Genomic DNA, 18,587 nt, shown 5'->3' on the forward strand with positions numbered 1-18,587 from the left:
CTACTAGCTTATTTCCATGTAGGCCTATCCTTTGTGTGAAAGGGAGCAACTGTTTAAAAAACAAAAATAAATAACATTGGTCAGGAAAAGGCCTAGAAAAAAACCTCAGATTCCAGATGCTCGTGTAGGCTAATTTTATACATTTTGGGGGAATAAATGACACATAAGTGTGTGAAAGTAAAATCCTTTTTTCCTCAGGCAATAACTGTAGGCCTACCACCAAGCTCTAAAAAACAAGTTTCCTTGCAAAGGACAAATAAAGCTGAATCTGAATCCCTAATGTATCTGTTCATATGTCATGCATCAACATATTTTTGTCAGGTGACAGACAGTAGAGAGGCTGGAGTAGATGGAGAAGGAGAGACCATAGGAGGTAGAGGAGGAGAGGCTAGAACAGATGAAGGAGGAGAGGCAGGAAGAGGTAGAGAAGGAGAAGCTGGATGAGGTAGAGAAGGAGATGGAGGAGAGGCTGGAAATTCACAGGTGAGGTTAAATAACGATGAAAATTTAGAGTATACCCACTTCTCCAGGGACCACTACACCACTGCTGGACATCTTGGAGTTTCGGGAGCAGACACCAGGACCACATATTCCAGATAGAGGGCAGCCTGCGTGGTGCACCTGCCTGAACTGCCGACGCATGCCGACTCAAATGGAAAACCTGTGCTGTCGGCAGGCTCCAGACCAGTGCCTGAGCAGGAGTGCCCACCTGGAGATGTACTGTCTAGATGAGGGTATCAGGGTTTTTCCTGGCCAAAATTTCGGCTGAGGCGGCAGCGGGGGTGGGGGTGGTGGTGTGGGAGTGGAGTTGTGGAGTCCCATATTGCTGCGTGACAATGCTTATACCAGGGGTGCTCATTACGTCGATCGCGATCGACGCGTGATGAAGAACAACAAAAAAAAGTATATTTTAAAAAAAACACAGTTGTCTGGACAGCAGACATTTTTCTGACAACCGACCTCAAAAGCGAGGGCAGGTCCACAGAGCGCACATGGCTAATTAATTATGCACGTGCTGACCATATATGGTTGTGCTGAGGCATTCTGGGGGTGGAATATGAGGTGTGTTCATGTCTGCACCATTCTTGGGTCTGGTGTGACAATGGAATATTGCGGAGAGTTGTGCGTACGCACAGCTTGATCAGTGTTTCCCACTAACATTAAAAAAAAAAAAAATTTTCCTCACGTGTGTCTACGTGCGGTGGGCCCGCACGCGAGAGAGGCGGCAGGTTGAGAGTCCTGTCACCAAGCTGCAAAGGACACCACCGCGTCTCCTTCTCTCTCTCTTCACGCTCTGCGCCGGTGAGGTGCGTTGGTTCACGCTCAGCACAACGTCTGAACGGAGCGGAGCCCCGATGAGCCCCGCCCCCGTGGGCACACAAGCAGCGCGTCAACGTCACCTTGCGGCCCGGCCCGGAGTTTAAATCAAACGCACCCCTTCTGCTGCGGTCGAGTTGAGAACATCTCTGGTTGAAAACAGCGCCACTGAGCTTTAATTGATTTTCAATCAAGATTCAGGCGCGCGGCCGCCTCAAAATTTATAATGCAGGAAAAACCCTGCATATCGCTGGGGGCGGCACAAAATAAGGTGGAGGCGGCCGCCACGCAATTTTGAACGCAGGAAAAACCCTGGGTATGCTGCGTCTTGTGAGGATGACGTGGAACGACATCTTTGCTCTGGAGGACAGCCAAGATGTGGGAGCCGACAACAGAGAGTTTCTTAGTTATATTTTTCTTGTGTTCAGACAATTGAAATCAAGAGTGATGTTACCTGCTTGACAGTTTCGACTGTGACTCCAGTCTTCCTCAGAAGCGTCATCCGACGTGTTACTGACATGTCATTTATCAGCTGGTCGGTACGGCGGACCTGTCAGAGTCGGTCGGTACCAGCTGATAAATGACACGTCGGATGACGCTTCTGAGGAAGACTGGAGTCACAGTCGAAACTGTCAAGCAGGTAACATCAGTCTTGATTTCAATTGTCTGAACACAAGAAAAATATATAACTAATATATTTGAGAAGACAAAATGAACATAATTAATCTAACAGAGAGTTTCGATTTGCTGCCTACCGCCAATTCACCATCTGGCAACATGGGCGTCTGGGAGGAGGCAACCGGAGGCCGATCCCAAGCTGCTGTGTTCTTCGCATCCGTGCAAAATTTCCTGACCCATTTGGAAACTACACAGGCTACAAAGAAGCTCCATTTAGGGTGGCAGAGTGAAATTTTAAAATGTTCTCTATGTGCAATATACGTATGTATTTTCAAAGTTTTCAGGGAGTATTTTTCAAATTTACTGTACATTATAGTTCTATTTTGTTTTCTGTATGTTCCTAATAAAGATGTTTGGATATGAAGCAGGTCTTGTTTTCTCTTTTTTCTTGCTTCATGTACCGGTAGCTGAGGCCTTTATGGAGAGAAGAGAACAATAGCGTTATATACCAATGCTCAATAGTCAAATCTGATAGTTTGACCATTACAAATAGAACTTCGAAACTTTCAAATGAGTTAGCAGTGTATTATAATTGGTGATAATGAGCAGAAGATCTAAATTTTGACCTGCACAACAAAAACAAACATTATTTGAAATTGATCAGATATGAAATGTGGGATGTACTGTACTGCCCTGCTAAGCCAGACCGCAGTAACTACGCGAACAGTGAAACTGAGAAAAATCGCTTTAAAGTTTTTTGATTAGCCTTCCAAATGTGTTGTAGGTAGATTAGTGAAAATACACAGATTTGACAGGTTTTCATTAAGTAATATTTATGCAATAAAATATATTACCACATATTTTATATTTGACCCCTAAAAAGCAGTTACTGCGCTCTGCTGCCAGGTTTCCTTAAATAAATACACAGGTAATGCTACGGCAAAGTGCAGTAACTACAATGTTGTTGTTTTTTCCAGCATGCTTCTAGCGCTGTCTAGCCTCTACCTGGTCTTTTTACTAAACTTAACAAACTTCTTTCTTCATGGCCTAAGCTCAACCAAAGCATCAGAGCAGAGAAATGTCTTTTTTGCTGTCAGCAGGAGGGGGGGCTGCAGCAGACTCGCGCCCGTGTGGGCTGAGCTCAAGCCGCATACAAGCCGGATTCAGCCACGCTGAGCGGAGCGTGGAAGGGAAAAAAAGTGTAGCCTACCGGTATTTCTTCTACTCTGTGGGACGGTAGATCATAACGGAGTGGGGGAGAAAGCAAGTGGGACTGAGCTGCGCACGTTTCACAGACAGGCACACAGTGTAAACAACGTCACCGGTTCAGCACCATGGATAGCTGGGGGTGGAGGTCCGAGGGTCCGGGGGGGGGGGGGGGGGGGGGGGGCTGTCCGAGGGTCCGAGGGTCCGAGGGTCCGAACAGCGGTGTTTCGGAGTTGGGGGGGGGGGGGCAAACCGTCCCTGTGCTGGTGCTAACCTGCCGAAGCTAACGTTAGCTAGCTACCGTAACTGGCTAGCGGTGTGTAATAGAGCGCAGTAACTACAGGTGGAGTGCAGGGGAAAAGAGGCAGAGTGCAGTAACTGCGCAGTTACTGCGGTTTGGCTCAGTTTTGAGCGTGATTTTGTACAGGGAAACAGATACAGAGTGCAGTAACTGTAGTTACTGCGGTTTGGCTTAGTTTCAAGGGTGATTTTGTAGTTACTGCAATTTTTCATACCTCATATCTCTAAAACTGAGCAACATTGACCGCTGAAAATTTTACACAAGATAAAACATTTATTGACAAGTTCAATTTCACAAAAAAATCAATTTCGAATTTTCGGTAGTTACTGCGGTCTGGCTTAGCAGGGCAGTGTAGGTGAACGACATGCCTGTCCTCTGCAAATCTGTGTCTGGACCAGTTCTGCCGTTGGGGGGGGCACAGCTCCTGCAAGGTTTCCAAGATACCTTGGGTCACCCGGCCAGCGCTTTGCTCTTCTTGGGAGAGCCCCTCCATCCATACGCTCTCTTAGGATGCAACGCTGCAGCTCAGGGATGTAACTGTAGTCCTTTGCGACTTTTACCGCCTGAACACGGTAATTGTGTGATTTTTTGCTGTACAGTCTCATGTATCTAAAAGGCAACAGTATGGGCCCTAGTTTCCTAGACCGAGCGAAGTCTAAGCTCAGCGCAGCTTCGCCACGCCAACGAGGCGTGTCCAGGTCCATTTCTCAAGTTTGGTGGGCAGCGCAGTCCGACTTAGGCCAGCGCAAGCCCTCCCTTCGGCCCTCCTACCGGCGCAAACGACAAAGGGGGAGGAGACAGGGCGGGAGGGAGACAGGAGGAGGAGAGAAAGGCCGATTCGGATCTTCACCAATCAAATGAGCTCCTCTCCTCACCTTTAACTGTGTCGCGGACGATGCGCGCTGCAAGTTTTTTTTTTATACTTTGACATGGACGGAGGAGACAACAATATGAAGCAAAACACGTATCATTAAAAACAAATCACCAACATGTCCATGCTGTCAAGATGCAATTTATGTATTATCAGATTTTTGTTTAGATAACTGAATTTCTGACATTTTGACCATTTCATCACAACAGCTGCCCGGGCACTGACTTCCTGAGTGGATAAATGAAGCTACACAGCAGGGCTCACTATCAGCCAATTAGCTCAGCGAGTTAGGAGCTGGTTCTTGGTGTCAGAGATTGTGAGTTCGAGACTCAGCAAGGGTGATGATGATGATGATGATGATGATGACAGATCAAAATGTCAGATGTCCTCAACATGAAACACGAGACAGTTGGTAGCTGTGTCCCAATTCAGGGGCTGCATCCTTCGAAGGGTGCATTTGAAGGCCGATTACGTCACAGCGCTGCGCGAAGGCTGTCCCAATTCGCCCAAATTCGAAGGGTCCTCCAAATGCAGCCTCCAAATGCGTCCTCCTTTCCCCTGCATTCGGAGGATGCACCGCTAGTATCCTTCGCGGCCTCCCATATCCCAAGATGCTTTGCGGCCCGCTGTTCACAACAAAAATGGGGGCGACTAACGGCAGCAGCTCAGGTACCAGCGGCAGCAGTGCCGAATACACATTTAAATGTAAGTAACGAGTTTTTGCTTAACGCCAGAAGTTCAAGGGGCCTTATAACATATTTGACTGTTAAAATACGTGAAGTTAATAATGCTAATACGTAGCCACCGGACTGTAGGGGCAGCTACATGCTGTAGCTTAAAGTCCCTGGAAAGTGAAATTGGAGTTTTGTTTCAAAATATATTAAAAGTGTTCGAAATTTATTGATAAAAACATGCAAAAAGACTCATTTCTGTACAGTGCTTAATTTTAGAGGTTAGGGTTTCACAGTTTCACTCTGCTTCAGTGGTCTTTGTTTTTAAGGGCGGGCTTACAGAGGGGGACGCCGTGACGCACTGGCGTCCCTACTTTCATAACTCCTCCCATGTGCACAGTAACATTATAAATACTTCAAGAATGCCAACGCGCGTCTGCTGCCACTACCCCTAGAGCTACTGTACCAGGGCCACCGGAGCTACCAGTCCACTAGCTTGGTCTCTGTCTTAATAAAATGTAATGCAGACTTATCAGGTCATTGTAAAACATTTATTTATTGATGTAAATGTGGTGTTATTTGAACATAGACTATACAGATCCCAGAGGCAGTGCTGCTCTTATGTGAAACATGAAGCTCCACTTTTAATTCAAACAAACTAATGAGACTGCCACAGTGGGACCAGCCGGCGCCCGGTGGCAAAACTCTAAAAGCTAAAACAGCCACAGCCCAGGTGAACCTCTGCATCGTCCGTCCCACAGCTGACCGCCACAGCAACGGCTACACCGGCAACAAAACTGAGGGCCGCCGCCGTCAGCAGATGAATCTCTGCTTGCCCTGATAACGTTAGCTCGGCAGCTAGCGCTAGGCCCGTCGTCTGACGGTGGCGGCCCTCATTGTTGTTGCGGTGTAGCCTTCAAGGCTCCCGTTGCTGTGGCGGTGAGCCGTGGGTCCGATGCTGCAGTGGCTCGGGGTGAACGGGATGAACGGGGCTAGCCGCCGAGCTAACGGTTAGCGCCGGGCTATTAGCCGCCGAGCTAACGCTATCAGGGTAGCGGAGATTCGTGTGCTGACGGCAGCAGCCCCAGAATATTTCCCTCACTGCTCAGTGTGTATCCGTCCGAGACATTCAGATAAGAGCTGGATTCAGACTCCAGCTCAAACCCGTAGCTGCTCGGGTACGATGTGACAGTTAGCAGTAGCATCAGCACAGTTGGCCGGCCAGTAGGCCATTTGATTGACAGTTGAAACTTGACGAAGCTCAGCAAGTGGGCGGGGCTTCTGTGCCTGCAGCAGACATCCAGAGCTGCGAGAACTGCCTCATTTAGTCATGATTTTAAAACCTAATTTCACCTACTAAACGAATTTTTCTAGCATCCAAAATTGGCAGGATGGTTAATAGAACATATGTCTGGGATGTGATTAACTCAGAAAACGAATCCAGTGTCACTTTTCAGGGACTTTAAGGCTAACCTGTTGATATGAGGAGCTCAGTTAATGTTATTAAAAGTAGACAAACGTTGGTAGCACTACATAATACGGCCCGCGACTTACAGCGTACCTACCGCTCTCTTGCGGCGTAGGTTGCCGCTTATTTCACACAAGTACTGAGTAACTGCAGCTCACTTTCCCCCCTGTTTCCCCCGTGCATTTACAGTGTAACTAGGCTGCGTCTTAGCGCGTAACTTACATCCTGCTTCACACCAACTTCCACAGAAGTACAGGGTAACTCTCGCTGTTTTACAGTATAACTAGGCTGCGTCTTGGCACGTAACTCCTGTCCTACTTTACACCAAATTACACAGTAACTCTCGCTCACTCCGCCACTAATTACCCCGCATTTTACAGTATAACTAGGTTGTGTCTTAGAGCGTAACTCCCGTACAATTACGTCCTACTTTGCCCGGACTTACAGTGTAACTCCTGCCAGGCACATTAGAAATTAAATAGTCTACTGTACAATATGAGCACAGTTGCAATCCATGTTTTCCAAAAGTGTCAGCAGCGACATTTCACCTCTATTTCAGAGATTTATTATTCATTATTTAATTGTATGGTTTGGAATAGGTGAGAAATGGGTATAGAGTGTGGACATTTTCCAATACAGTAACAGGCTGGCTGGTAGCAAACTTACCTCTCTAAAATGCACATCTATGAAAGTCTATTTCTGTCATCCAAGGGCAAAACACAAACTATACAGTAATACATCCACAATAATGAGTCATTCGGAGAGTTAGAAAATGTTTTTATTATTTATTAACCAGAAAACACATGACACATCCACATCCATGATCATTCATAAACTTTAAGTACAGTAAGTACCCTACTGTAAGTGAGCACTGTTACCCCTCCTTAGTCTGCACCTATACAGTAGCTGTCATGCACCTACACACTACTTGTCTTAGAGTTACCCAGTAAGTAGAGGGTAACGGGCTGTATTATAAAGTAATGGCTGTTACTCCCTCCTTAGTCTGCACCTATACAGTAGCTGTCATGCACCTACACACTACTTGTCTTAGAGTTACACAGTAAGTAGAGGGTAACGGGCTGTATTATAAAGTAATGGCTGTTACTCCCTCCTTAGTCTGCACCTATACAGTAGCTGTCATGCACCTACACTGTACTTGTCTTAGAGTTACCCAGTAACTAGAGGGTAACGGGCTGTATTATAAAGTATTCTTTGTTATTCCCTCCTTAGAGTGCAAATACACTGTAATTGTCCTGCAACTACAATGTAGTTGTCCCGGAGTTACCCAGTACCTACAAAGTAGCGGGCTGTATTATAAAGTATTCTTTGTTATTCCCTCCTTAGTGTGCAAATACACTGTAATTGTCCTGCAACTACACTGTAGTTGTCCTGGAGTTACCCAGTACCTTCTACTGCAGCTGTAACTACTGTCTAAGTAGAACCAGTAAGTTAGAACACAGTTTGTTTCACGAGATAACATCATCTGAAAGTACAGTAATACAAAGACAAAACTAACTGAAGTGTCCCTGACATCATAAAATAACAGATTTCTACTGGCTTTTGTTATTTACATTAAAGTTCAGTTTTGTTCCTTCTGTTATAAACTGTTTCATTTAGTTTTGATCCATCTGTCTGGTCCTTCTAGGTCTAAAATAGTCAGTCAAGTCAGTTTCATTTGACAAAATGTACTTTCTAAGTTAGAAGAGTCAAGTGGAAAAGATTGTTGTGATACTACTATCACACCGGAGTGTGACACTCAGTAATGGAGAATGGATGGGCTCCTCCATAAAAGGTGATCTTGATCTTGATCCAGCTCCTTGGGTCAAGGCAGAGATCAGGGTCATGGGTGGCGTGCCATCTCCCTCGTCAGGTACCATTTTCATGGCATCTCAAAAACCTCACCTGTGTAGAAACATAATTATATATTGTATCATCAACTTCATCACATAAATGCATCACTGTAAAACAAAGTGAGAAAATTAATAACTTTGAACGGTACAGTTTTTCTCATCATGGAATACTTAATCCCGGTTTTACCTTTCACATCATAAATCGTTAGCCTTTTAAACCATAACTTGTGATTTTTAAGCATATTAATCAATTACAAATTATACATATTTTTTTCTTTAACTATTGAGTAAATATTTTAACCATTTAAAAATCTTCAATTTTACAAAATCAATGCTATGACCATACTGTTTCACAACTGTAGGCTGCACCAGTACATTATTGTTACTCTTGACTGTATTCATCATACCAGTCATTACCAACAGTAACGTTAGCTAATGGAGCTAATGTGGACAGTAGCTACTATACAGTTCCCGGGTTAGCGTGGTTCAGGGGAAAACACACACTATTATCTTTAGCACAAGCTAACATTGCTAGCTGCGTTAGCATAGCTACTTAACTCACCAAGAGGTTGATAACGCGGTCAAACTGCCGTCGCACAGGTCCTCGGTTCATCCCTCTCGTCTCCCGGGGTGTTTGCTCTGTGTTTATATCAACATATCACATCGTAGACATTGCATAATTTCCCTCATTTCTCCACTTCGTCTCCTCCTGTCGTCCCTGGCTGTGTCAACAAGCTCCGTCCTCGCTGTGAGGTGGGACTTTCTACCTTCTCAACAGGCAACCAATGGCAAGTGAGCAGCTTCTGGTCTGACCAATGACAGATGGTCAAAGGTGAGTGACTGTGATTGACGACTTATTTCATCCTATTTGACTATCACAGTCTCTCAGATTTGACCATCTGTCATTGGTCAGACCAGAAGCTGCTCACTTGCCATTGGTTGCCTGTTGAGAAGGTAGAAAGTCCCACCTCACAGCGAGGACGGAGCTTGTTGACACAGCCAGGGACGACAGGAGGAGACGAAGTGGAGAAATGAGGGAAATTATGCAATGTCTACGATGTGATATGTTGATATAAACACAGAGCAAACACCCCGGGAGACGAGAGGGATGAACCGAGGACCTGTGCGACGGCAGTTTGACCGCGTTATCAACCTCTTGGTGAGTTAAGTAGCTATGCTAACGCAGCTAGCAATGTTAGCTTGTGCTAAAGATAATAGTGTGTGTTTTCCCCTGCACCAGCTAACCGGGAACTGTATTTGTGTTAGTACTGTCCACATTAGCTCCATTAGCTAACGTTACTGTTGGTAATGACTGGTATGATGAATACAGTCAAGAGTAACAATAATGTGGTGCAGCCTACAGTTGTGAAACAGTATGGTCATAGCATTGATTTTGTAAAATTGAAGATTTTTAAATGGTTAAAATATTTACTCAATAGTTAAAGAAAAAAATATGTATAATTTGTAATTGATTAATATGCTAAAAAATCACAAGTTATGGTTTAAAAGGCTAATGATTTATGATGTGAAAGGTAAAACCGGGATTAAGTATTCCATGATGAGAAAAACTGTACCGTTCAAAGTTATTAATTTTCTCACTTTGTTTTACAGTGATGCATTTATGTGATGAAGTTGATGATACAATATATAATTATGTTTCTACACAGGTGAGGTTTTTGAGATGCCATGAAAATGGTGCCTGACGAGGGAAATGGCACGCCACCCATGACCCTGATCTCTGCCTTGACCCAAGGAGCTGGATCAAGATCAAGATCACCTTTTATGGAGGAGCCCATCCATTCTCCATTACTGAGTGTCACACTCCGGTGTGATAGTAGTATCACAACAATCTTTTCAACTTGACTCTTCTAACTTAGAAAGTACATTTTGTCAAATGAAACTGACTTGACTGACTATTTTAGACCTAGAAGGACCAGACAGATGGATCAAAACTAAATGAAACAGTTTATAACAGAAGGAACAAAACTGAACTTTAATGTAAATAACAAAAGCCAGTAGAAATCTGTTATTTTATGATGTCAGGGACACTTCAGTTAGTTTTGTCTTTGTATTACTGTACTTTCAGATGATGTTATCTCGTGAAATAAACTGTGTTCTAACTTACTGGTTCTACTTAGACAGTAGTTACAGCTGCAGTAGAAGGTACTGGGTAACTCCAGGACAACTACAGTGTAGTTGCAGGACAATTACAGTGTATTTGCACACTAAGGAGGGAATAACAAAGAATACTTTATAATACAGCCCGCTACTTTGTAGGTACTGGGTAACTCCGGGACAACTACATTGTAGTTGCAGGACAATTACAGTGTATTTGCACTCTAAGGAGGGAATAACAAAGAATACTTTATAATACAGCCCGTTACCCTCTACTTACTGGGTAACTCTAAGACAAGTACAGTGTAGGTGCATGACAGCTACTGTATAGGTGCAGACTAAGGAGGGAGTAACAGCCATTACTTTATAATACAGCCCGTTACCCTCTACTTACTGGGTAACTCTAAGACAAGTAGTGTGTAGGTGCATGACAGCTACTGTATAGGTGCAGCGTAAGGAGGGAGTAACAGCCATTACTTTATAATACAGCCCGTTACCCTCTACTTACTGGGTAACTCTAAGACAAGTACAGTGTAGGTGCATGACAGCTACTGTATAGGTGCAGACTAAGGAGGGAGTAACAGCCATTACTTTATAATACAGCCCGTTACCCTCTACTTACTGGGTAACTCTAAGACAAGTAGTGTGTAGGTGCATGACAGCTACTGTATAGGTGCAGCGTAAGGAGGGAGTAACAGCCATTACTTTATAATACAGCCCGTTACCCTCTACTTACTGGGTAACTCTAAGACAAGTAGTGTGTAGGTGCATGACAGCTACTGTGTAGGTGCAGACTAAGGAGGGAGTAACAGCCATTACTTTATAATACAGCCCGTTACCCTCTACTTACTGGGTAACTCTAAGACAAGTACAGTGTAGGTGCATGACAGCTACTGTATAGGTGCAGCGTAAGGAAGGAGTAACAGCCATTACTTTATAATACAGCCCGTTACCCTCTACTTACTGGGTAACTCTAAGACAAGTAGTGTGTAGGTGCATGACAGCTACTGTATAGGTGCAGCGTAAGGAGGGAGTAACAGCCATTACTTTATAATACAGCCCGTTACCCTCTACTTACTGGGTAACTCTAAGACAAGTAGTGTGTAGGTGCATGACAGCTACTGTGTAGGTGCAGCGTAAGGAGGGAGTAACAGCCATTACTTTATAATACAGCCCGTTACCCTCTACTTACTGTGTAACTCTAAGACAAGTAGTGTGTAGGTGCATGACAGCTACTGTATAGGTGCAGCGTAAGGAGGGAGTAACAGCCATTACTTTATAATACAGCCCGTTACCCTCTACTTACTGGGTAACTCTAAGACAAGTAGTGTGTAGGTGCATGACAGCTACTGTATAGGTGCAGACTAAGGAGGGGTAACAGTGCTCACTTACAGTAGGGTACTTACTGTACTTAAAGTTTATGAATGATCATGGATGTGGATGTGTCATGTGTTTTCTGGTTAATAAATAATAAAAACATTTTCTAACTCTCCGAATGACTCATTATTGTGGATGTATTACTGTATAGTTTGTGTTTTGCCCTTGGATGACAGAAATAGACTTTCATAGATGTGCATTTTAGAGAGGTAAGTTTGCTACCAGCCAGCCTGTTACTGTATTGGAAAATGTCCACACTCTATACCCATTTCTCACCTATTCCAAACCATACAATTAAATAATGAATAATAAATCTCTGAAATAGAGGTGAAATGTCGCTGCTGACACTTTTGGAAAACATGGATTGCAACTGTGCTCATATTGTACAGTAGACTATTTAATTTCTAATGTGCCTGGCAGGAGTTACACTGTAAGTCCGGGGAAAGTAGGACGTAATTGTACGGGAGTTACGCTCTAAGACACAACCTAGTTATACTGTAAAATGCGGGGTAATTAGTGGCGGAGTGAGCGAGAGTTACTGTGTAATTTGGTGTAAAGTAGGACAGGAGTTACGTGCCAAGACGCAGCCTAGTTATACTGTAAAACAGCGAGAGTTACCCTGTACTTCTGTGGAAGTTGGTGTGAAGCAGGATGTAAGTTACGCGCTAAGACGCAGCCTAGTTACACTGTAAATGCACGGGGGAAACAAGGGGGAAAGTGAGCTGCAGTTACTCAGTACTTGTGTGAAATAAGCGGCAACCTACGCGGCAAGAGAGCGGTAGGTACGCTGTAAGTCGCGGGCCGTATTATGTAGTGCTACCCAAACGTTAAAGCCTAAAGCTCGGATGGTAACTTATATCCCATTGTAACTGTGGAGGTGTTGTAGGTATACCTCACATCAGGTTAATTAGTTCTTGTTGTAAGTTGTGTAGGCTGCAGTTCACTCCTCTCCTGTGCCCAAAGCTGAATGCAGCTGATATATAACGTTAACGATGGGTTGTGAGTCCCGCTGTATTTCTAGGCTGTAAAACTGTAAATGTTTGCATTGAATACAGAGCTAACCTTAGGATCATTATTAATGTTAATATCATACAATCATTTCACCTGTTGACATAACAGGAAATGTGCTTTACATGTCGTTTTGTTGTAGGGAGCAAGGAGCAGACAGAGGAGTTCATAAAACTCCGCGGTCTGAATGACAACCTCTTCACCGGGGCCAAAAACACGGCCACACTAGGATGGAGGTAACTGTTAAAGCATAAATAAATAGCCAGTTTGTGTCAGTCCTGATGTCACTGTTCTTTAAACAGGGATGGTTGCCTAAGACGCAATCTATCTGCCACATACAATGCTGTCTTGGGAGCTCTCCCCAGGAAGTTTAAACCCCATACAGACCCCTAGTCACATGACCACCCCCCCAGTTTCGGGGGTGTGGTCATGTGACTTTGGTTTCACTAGAAACCAATCACAGGACCATCCACTCTGGGTTTAAATACCTGGGTTTCTGGCATTAGTCTCAGAACTGAAGAAGCCTCTTGGATGAGGGGTGAAACATCTTCAAGCAAGAGAAGAAGTCCAGTTGCTTTTTTACTAAAACTCCACAAGAAGTCACTGATGAATCTTTACATATTTTTTATATGATCTTGTGTGTTTACCTTTTGTCAATACTTCTCTCTTGTTTAGAACAATCCTGGAAAAAATGGGCCTGGAGGGGAAGGTGGAGCCCCAGCAGGCAAAAAAGAAGTGGGACAACTTGGAAAAAAAATATAAAGTATGTGCAGGTTTGGATAATGATATGAAAACTACATTTGTTTTACCCAAGTTAATAAATACCTTGATAAAGGAATGTAGGCACCTCATGGCATGGTAATATAAACTTAAAAACACAGTCCTTCAATGCGTTTTGGTATCAAGCCTTCATCAGGAAGTTAAACATTTGTTTTCCTTGTTTCTTTATCACTACATAAATCCCATTCCAAAGAGCACCGCAAACAGGTTTTTTTTTTGAGTCCATGAAGCACTCCTTTTTCAAGACTTTTTAAATAAACACTTTACAGATAATTGCTGTTATTCATATGATTGATTTCCTCTGTTTTAGGATTGCAAAGATCCAGGGACAGGGCAGGGAGTCGGCGGTAAGCCCACTGCTGCCACCTGGCCCTGGTTTGTCCTCATGGACGAGGTATTAGGACAGCGGCCGTCCATTGCGCCGCCTGTCCTAATTGCCTCCATCCCTGAGGACACACCAGGGCCAGGTGCTGCAGTGGGTGAGCAGCAGGAGGAGGATGATGAGGATGAGGAGGAGGATGATGAGAGGCAGCCAGGGCAGAAAGAAGGAAGAAGAAAGAGGAAAAGGGAGAGAGATGAGCTGATGGATTTAATCAAGGAGGATATGCAGTTTCAGAGGGAGAGAGAGGAAAGGAGAGAAAGAGAGAGCAGAGAGAGGATGGACAAACTTTTCAATTTATTTGAACGAATGATTGAGAGGCGTTGATTTTTTTTTGGAGTGAATGTTTTTTTTTCTGTTCTATCAAGTTGTGTTCATTGAGATTTAAATTGTTGTTGTTATTGTTAAAAATATTGTATTGTTACTTTTTCTGTTGTGTATATAGTTAAATAAAAACCTTAGAACCTTGTAACATTATCTGTTCCATTTCTTATTTACAACTGGAGTAAACTTTTGAACTGCTTTTCATAGTGACAATAACATTTATTTTTTTTAACGTAATTTACAGTATTATAATATAATAACAATATTTACTTAATTAACTATTTACAAAAAATGTACAACTATTTACAAAAAATCAGCATAAACTATATACAGAGAACATTGATTGGCTGAGCAGGAGTCCCTGGTGGTGCTGCTGGACCGGATGGGATGCCACAATAAAGACCCTGGACTCTTCTGGCTGAGAGTGGGACATCATCTGGGAGGTGAGGGGTGTGGGATGCCTGTCTCCACTGTCCACCGCATCGTCCATCATCGGGTTTGCAGGGCTGGTGCAATCGACAGCTGCCATGTCACTAAAAATGTTTAAAATAGAGGCAAGAACAATACTAATACTAAATACTACTGCACAACCTTTGAAACATCCCACCACAAACTACTTACAGTTTTTCTCAGTCGCTTTGGTGCTTTTCTCACATCACTCTTAACATTTGCACAACAGTTAGTGCATTTCTCAAAATAGTCCATCCCTCAAAAGCAAGTATTTATGTCAATGAAACTGTCAGTGGAAGAAAAAAAAGTCTGCACTCTGTATTACGCTCCTCTATTGTTTATTGTGGAAAGATCAACGTTTCGATCCCCGTGGATCTTCGTCAGGAGCGTAATACAGAGTGCGGACTCCACTTCCTTTTTTTTTCTCTGAGTTTACTTTGTTGGCCCTGCACCTGTAGTATTTTGGATGTGCGTGCTCCATTCCACTTTTAATGAAACTGTCAGTGTCATCAAAATGAGAAATCCTGACACCATCGTTTATGAACAAGATAGTCAAATGGCTTTGTCATGTTTTCATTATACAGTCCCTCCAGGAATTTGCGATGTTGCGATCGCAACAATTAACGCAAATTCAGCCAATCCCCGCAAGTTTTTGCGATCTTGCAATTTTGTACAATCACCGCAACTTTTCCGCAAATTTGACCAATTGTCGGTGCTTTCCGCGCGTTACACAGCAGAGAGTGCAAGTCTGGACGGAGCGGTGGTTGAAAGTGAGTCCACGGAGGAACAGCGTGGCTGGACTGACGGCAAGAAACTTGATACAACGTGCACAAAGTGATAAGTAAGGGAACATAAGCTGAGTTGAACGTGTTGAGTGTGTGAGTTGTCCTGGTTGACCACCCGAGGCTGTGTTAACCCCGCAGCACTCACCGAGGGGGAATCCAGTGAGTGCGCCACTGCAGGGCCGGAGCGGAGCAGCCGGCGGCCAGGTGCCCCTTCCCCATCCTAAGGCCCTGGCCCTGGACTTGAGTAACCACCCTCCCCTTTTTATTCAAAGACTGGACTGTTTTAATGGCATTTTAAAACAGTTCTTTTACCACAATTTTTAAACAGACATCTTAATTAAAAGTAAAACAACTTTCAACTCTATGTAATTTTCCTGTGCCTTTCTTAACAAGTGAAAAATTGCTGGTATAACAGGACCTCACATTATTTTGTGACATTTCAAAATTTTCAATTTTCCTTTGATTTTTAATTATTCAGAACAAAAATGCAACTTTTTTTTTGCAACTTTCGCTGTCCCCTGCAATTTAAAGGGATAACGAGGAGTTTTGGAAAAGCAAAGCGTTTTCATACTACATTTATGAGCCTCCGCGCGCACCGTAAAATTCTTTTGACCGGCGCAAGACGGACTCATGTTTTCATTCATCAATAATTAAAGTCAGAGGTTCAAAGAGGTTCACATACCGTCGTAGTTCCGACCATAAACGGTGATTCAGCTACGTTATTCTCATGACTCGTTGCGAAACTGAAAGTAAAGAAACGCTGGTCGGCTCGACCAGCATCTCCGCCACCACTAATAGTAACAAAATAACGATAGAGACAGAATGATATATTTATCGAAAATGGGCCCATTAACAAGTGTGGGTAGCGGAGATTCATCCACATTAACGTGAGACTTTTTTATAACCGATTAGTCCCTTTAATCGCAACAAAAGCGCTTAAAACATCGCAACATGCACCGCAATTTTTTCAAAATGTGGCCGCAAAATCAGGCATTTTAGGCCGCAACAATCACAAAAAAAGCCTGCGAAATCCTGGAGGGACTGAGTAATGCTCTTTGCAATTCTGATTTGTTCACAGTGTTGTGCAAAAGAAAAATACACTACAGCCATCTACAACAAACTTAAGAAACACACTTTGGGTAGAGCTGTGCACAACTTTACAGTACGTAAACAATGTTGCAGAATGCTGTAGTACAGTACCACACTGTAAAGATGGGGAACCTTTACTGTGGTTGTTGTACTACAACACAATACAGTGAATCTGTTCTCTAGTGAAGCTGTAAATGTAAAAAGTTCTTGTCCCACTGTATCTTACAGTAATGCCTGACACAATGACAGCAGTGCAGATTGTTTAGTGCTGAATTACTGTCCAATACTGTACTTACCGGTTCAATTTTGTATGTAATGACTCAAGCAATGAAATTAGGACTATTAGTTTTATATGGGATGACTATTCAGCATTGATAAGTATAGTTTATTTTGACTGACATGACATAAGCAAATGATAATGTTATAAAACAGCAGAGAAAGTAATTGATACGTGTCCAAAAGCATTTGCACTTTGTTCAGAAGAAGGAGAAACTGCTACTATGATGTGGACAAATGACTACATGTTGTGGAGGTTGAACTAATAGTTATGAGAACTTTCATTCTGATCTGAGAATAGCACCAAAGTGATTGAGAAAAACTGTAAACAAACAAAACTGTTTACGAAACACTTTAAATAGGAATAGCTTTAAAATTATTTTACTTGCCCTCTAAAGGTAGTCGTGGTCCTGGACACCCCTCACCAGAGCAGACACCTCGGCAGACAGCTGGTCCCGCCATGGTGCACCACTGGCTGCCTCCAACCCATTCTCCCCTTCATCCTCCGGCATGTCGTCCTGCACTTCATCCTCTGGGGCCATGATGTCACCGGCACCCAGGCAGATGTTGTGCAGAACCGCACATGCTATTATGACCTGTAGAAAACAAGAGAAAACAAAGATTAATTTAATGTAACTGTAATTTTATTTTAATTAACTTAATTAATTTACTGGTATTCAACATTTAACATTTTCTGTTATGTACTGACATACCTGAGGCACAAAGGTGTGGTGCACCTCCAGCGCTTGGAGGAAGATGGCACGGAACCTCGTCTTCATCATCCCAAAAGCACGCTCTATGATGGAGCGTGCCCTGGAATGATGAGCGTTGAAGCGCTGGGGGCCCACACCTTGCACTGGTCGTTTGTACGGGGTGATGAGGGGTAGTGGACTTGGAGGCATGGGTACCCTCCATCTGCCAAGATGAAGTACCCTGGAGGAGGGTAGATGCCACGCCTGTACAGTGGGCTGTGCCGGAGGACCCTGGAGTCGTGCACCGACCCCGGCCAGCCCACGTACGTGTCGAGGAAGCGGCCCTGATGGTCACAAACTGCCTGCAGGATAATTGATGGGAACAGTTTCCTGTTCCTGTAGCACTGACCATCAGGGCCGCTCGGTGGCTTAATCCTGACATGGCAGCCGTCGATTGCTCCCGCAGCTTTCCGAAAAGCTCGGTGTCTTGCCAGCCCTGCAAACCCCTGAGTTACTGCCGCCAGGTCGTCGGCGGTCTGGGGGAGGTAGATGACCCTGTGGCGGAGGGCCACCACCTCCTCAGTAACTCTGTGGACGATGCGGTGGACAGTGGAGCGAGGCATCCCAAACACCCTCGAGACCACCCGGTATGATGTCCCACTCGCCAGCCAGAAGAGGAAGACCAAGGTCTCTATTGTGGCACCCCATCCATGTCGTCTTTCCTGGTGGAGGAGATCCAGCAGCACCGCCAGGGACTCTCTGCTCAGCCTGAAGTCGGGAATGGTGTCATGATCATTGAAGAAGAGTTGGAAAATGGGTATGTTTAAATTGATGCGGCAGTACAGTGGCCTTGCCTGGATGGACAAAGGAGGGTAAGAACAGGAGGACATTAATGATTAAACAATAGCTATTGTTTCATTGAAATTGAATATCAGTCGATACGACAATTCTAATTAATGTTAAAGCTTAGACCAATAATGCTTTATCTGTCTATCTATCCACTTTGGCTT

At 44.0% G+C, this 18,587-nt stretch overlaps 1 protein-coding gene across 1 annotated transcript; it reads right to left on the reverse strand.

The window, feature by feature from the left end:
* Positions 1 to 17,277: 17,277 nt before the first annotated feature.
* LOC146979268 (uncharacterized) lies at positions 17,278 to 18,330 on the reverse strand. The gene is made up of 2 exons (XM_085788806.1): positions 17,599 to 18,330; positions 17,278 to 17,481 (listed from the first exon to the last, which is right to left on the reverse strand). The coding sequence occupies exons 1-2, from the start codon at positions 17,785 to 17,787 to the stop codon at positions 17,278 to 17,280; spliced, it is 393 nt and encodes a 130-aa protein (XP_085644932.1). The 5' UTR covers positions 17,788 to 18,330.
* Between the last annotated feature and the right edge of the window lie 257 nt (positions 18,331 to 18,587).

This window comes from Trachurus japonicus, chromosome 10 (genome assembly GCF_045865225.1).
Source record: "Trachurus japonicus isolate A0001 chromosome 10, Traja_1.0".
NCBI lineage: Eukaryota > Metazoa > Chordata > Actinopteri > Carangiformes > Carangidae > Trachurus > Trachurus japonicus.

Bases quoted from the DNA above. Each gene is read 5' to 3' on its own strand.
- LOC146979268 (XM_085788806.1), bottom strand. From the start codon at position 17,787: ATGCCTCCAAGTCCACTACCCCTCATCACCCCGTACAAACGACCAGTG. The intron at 17,482-17,598 runs GTATGTCAGTAC...TGTTTTCTACAG, and splicing joins ACCACACCTTTGTGCCTCAG to GTCATAATAGCATGTGCGGT.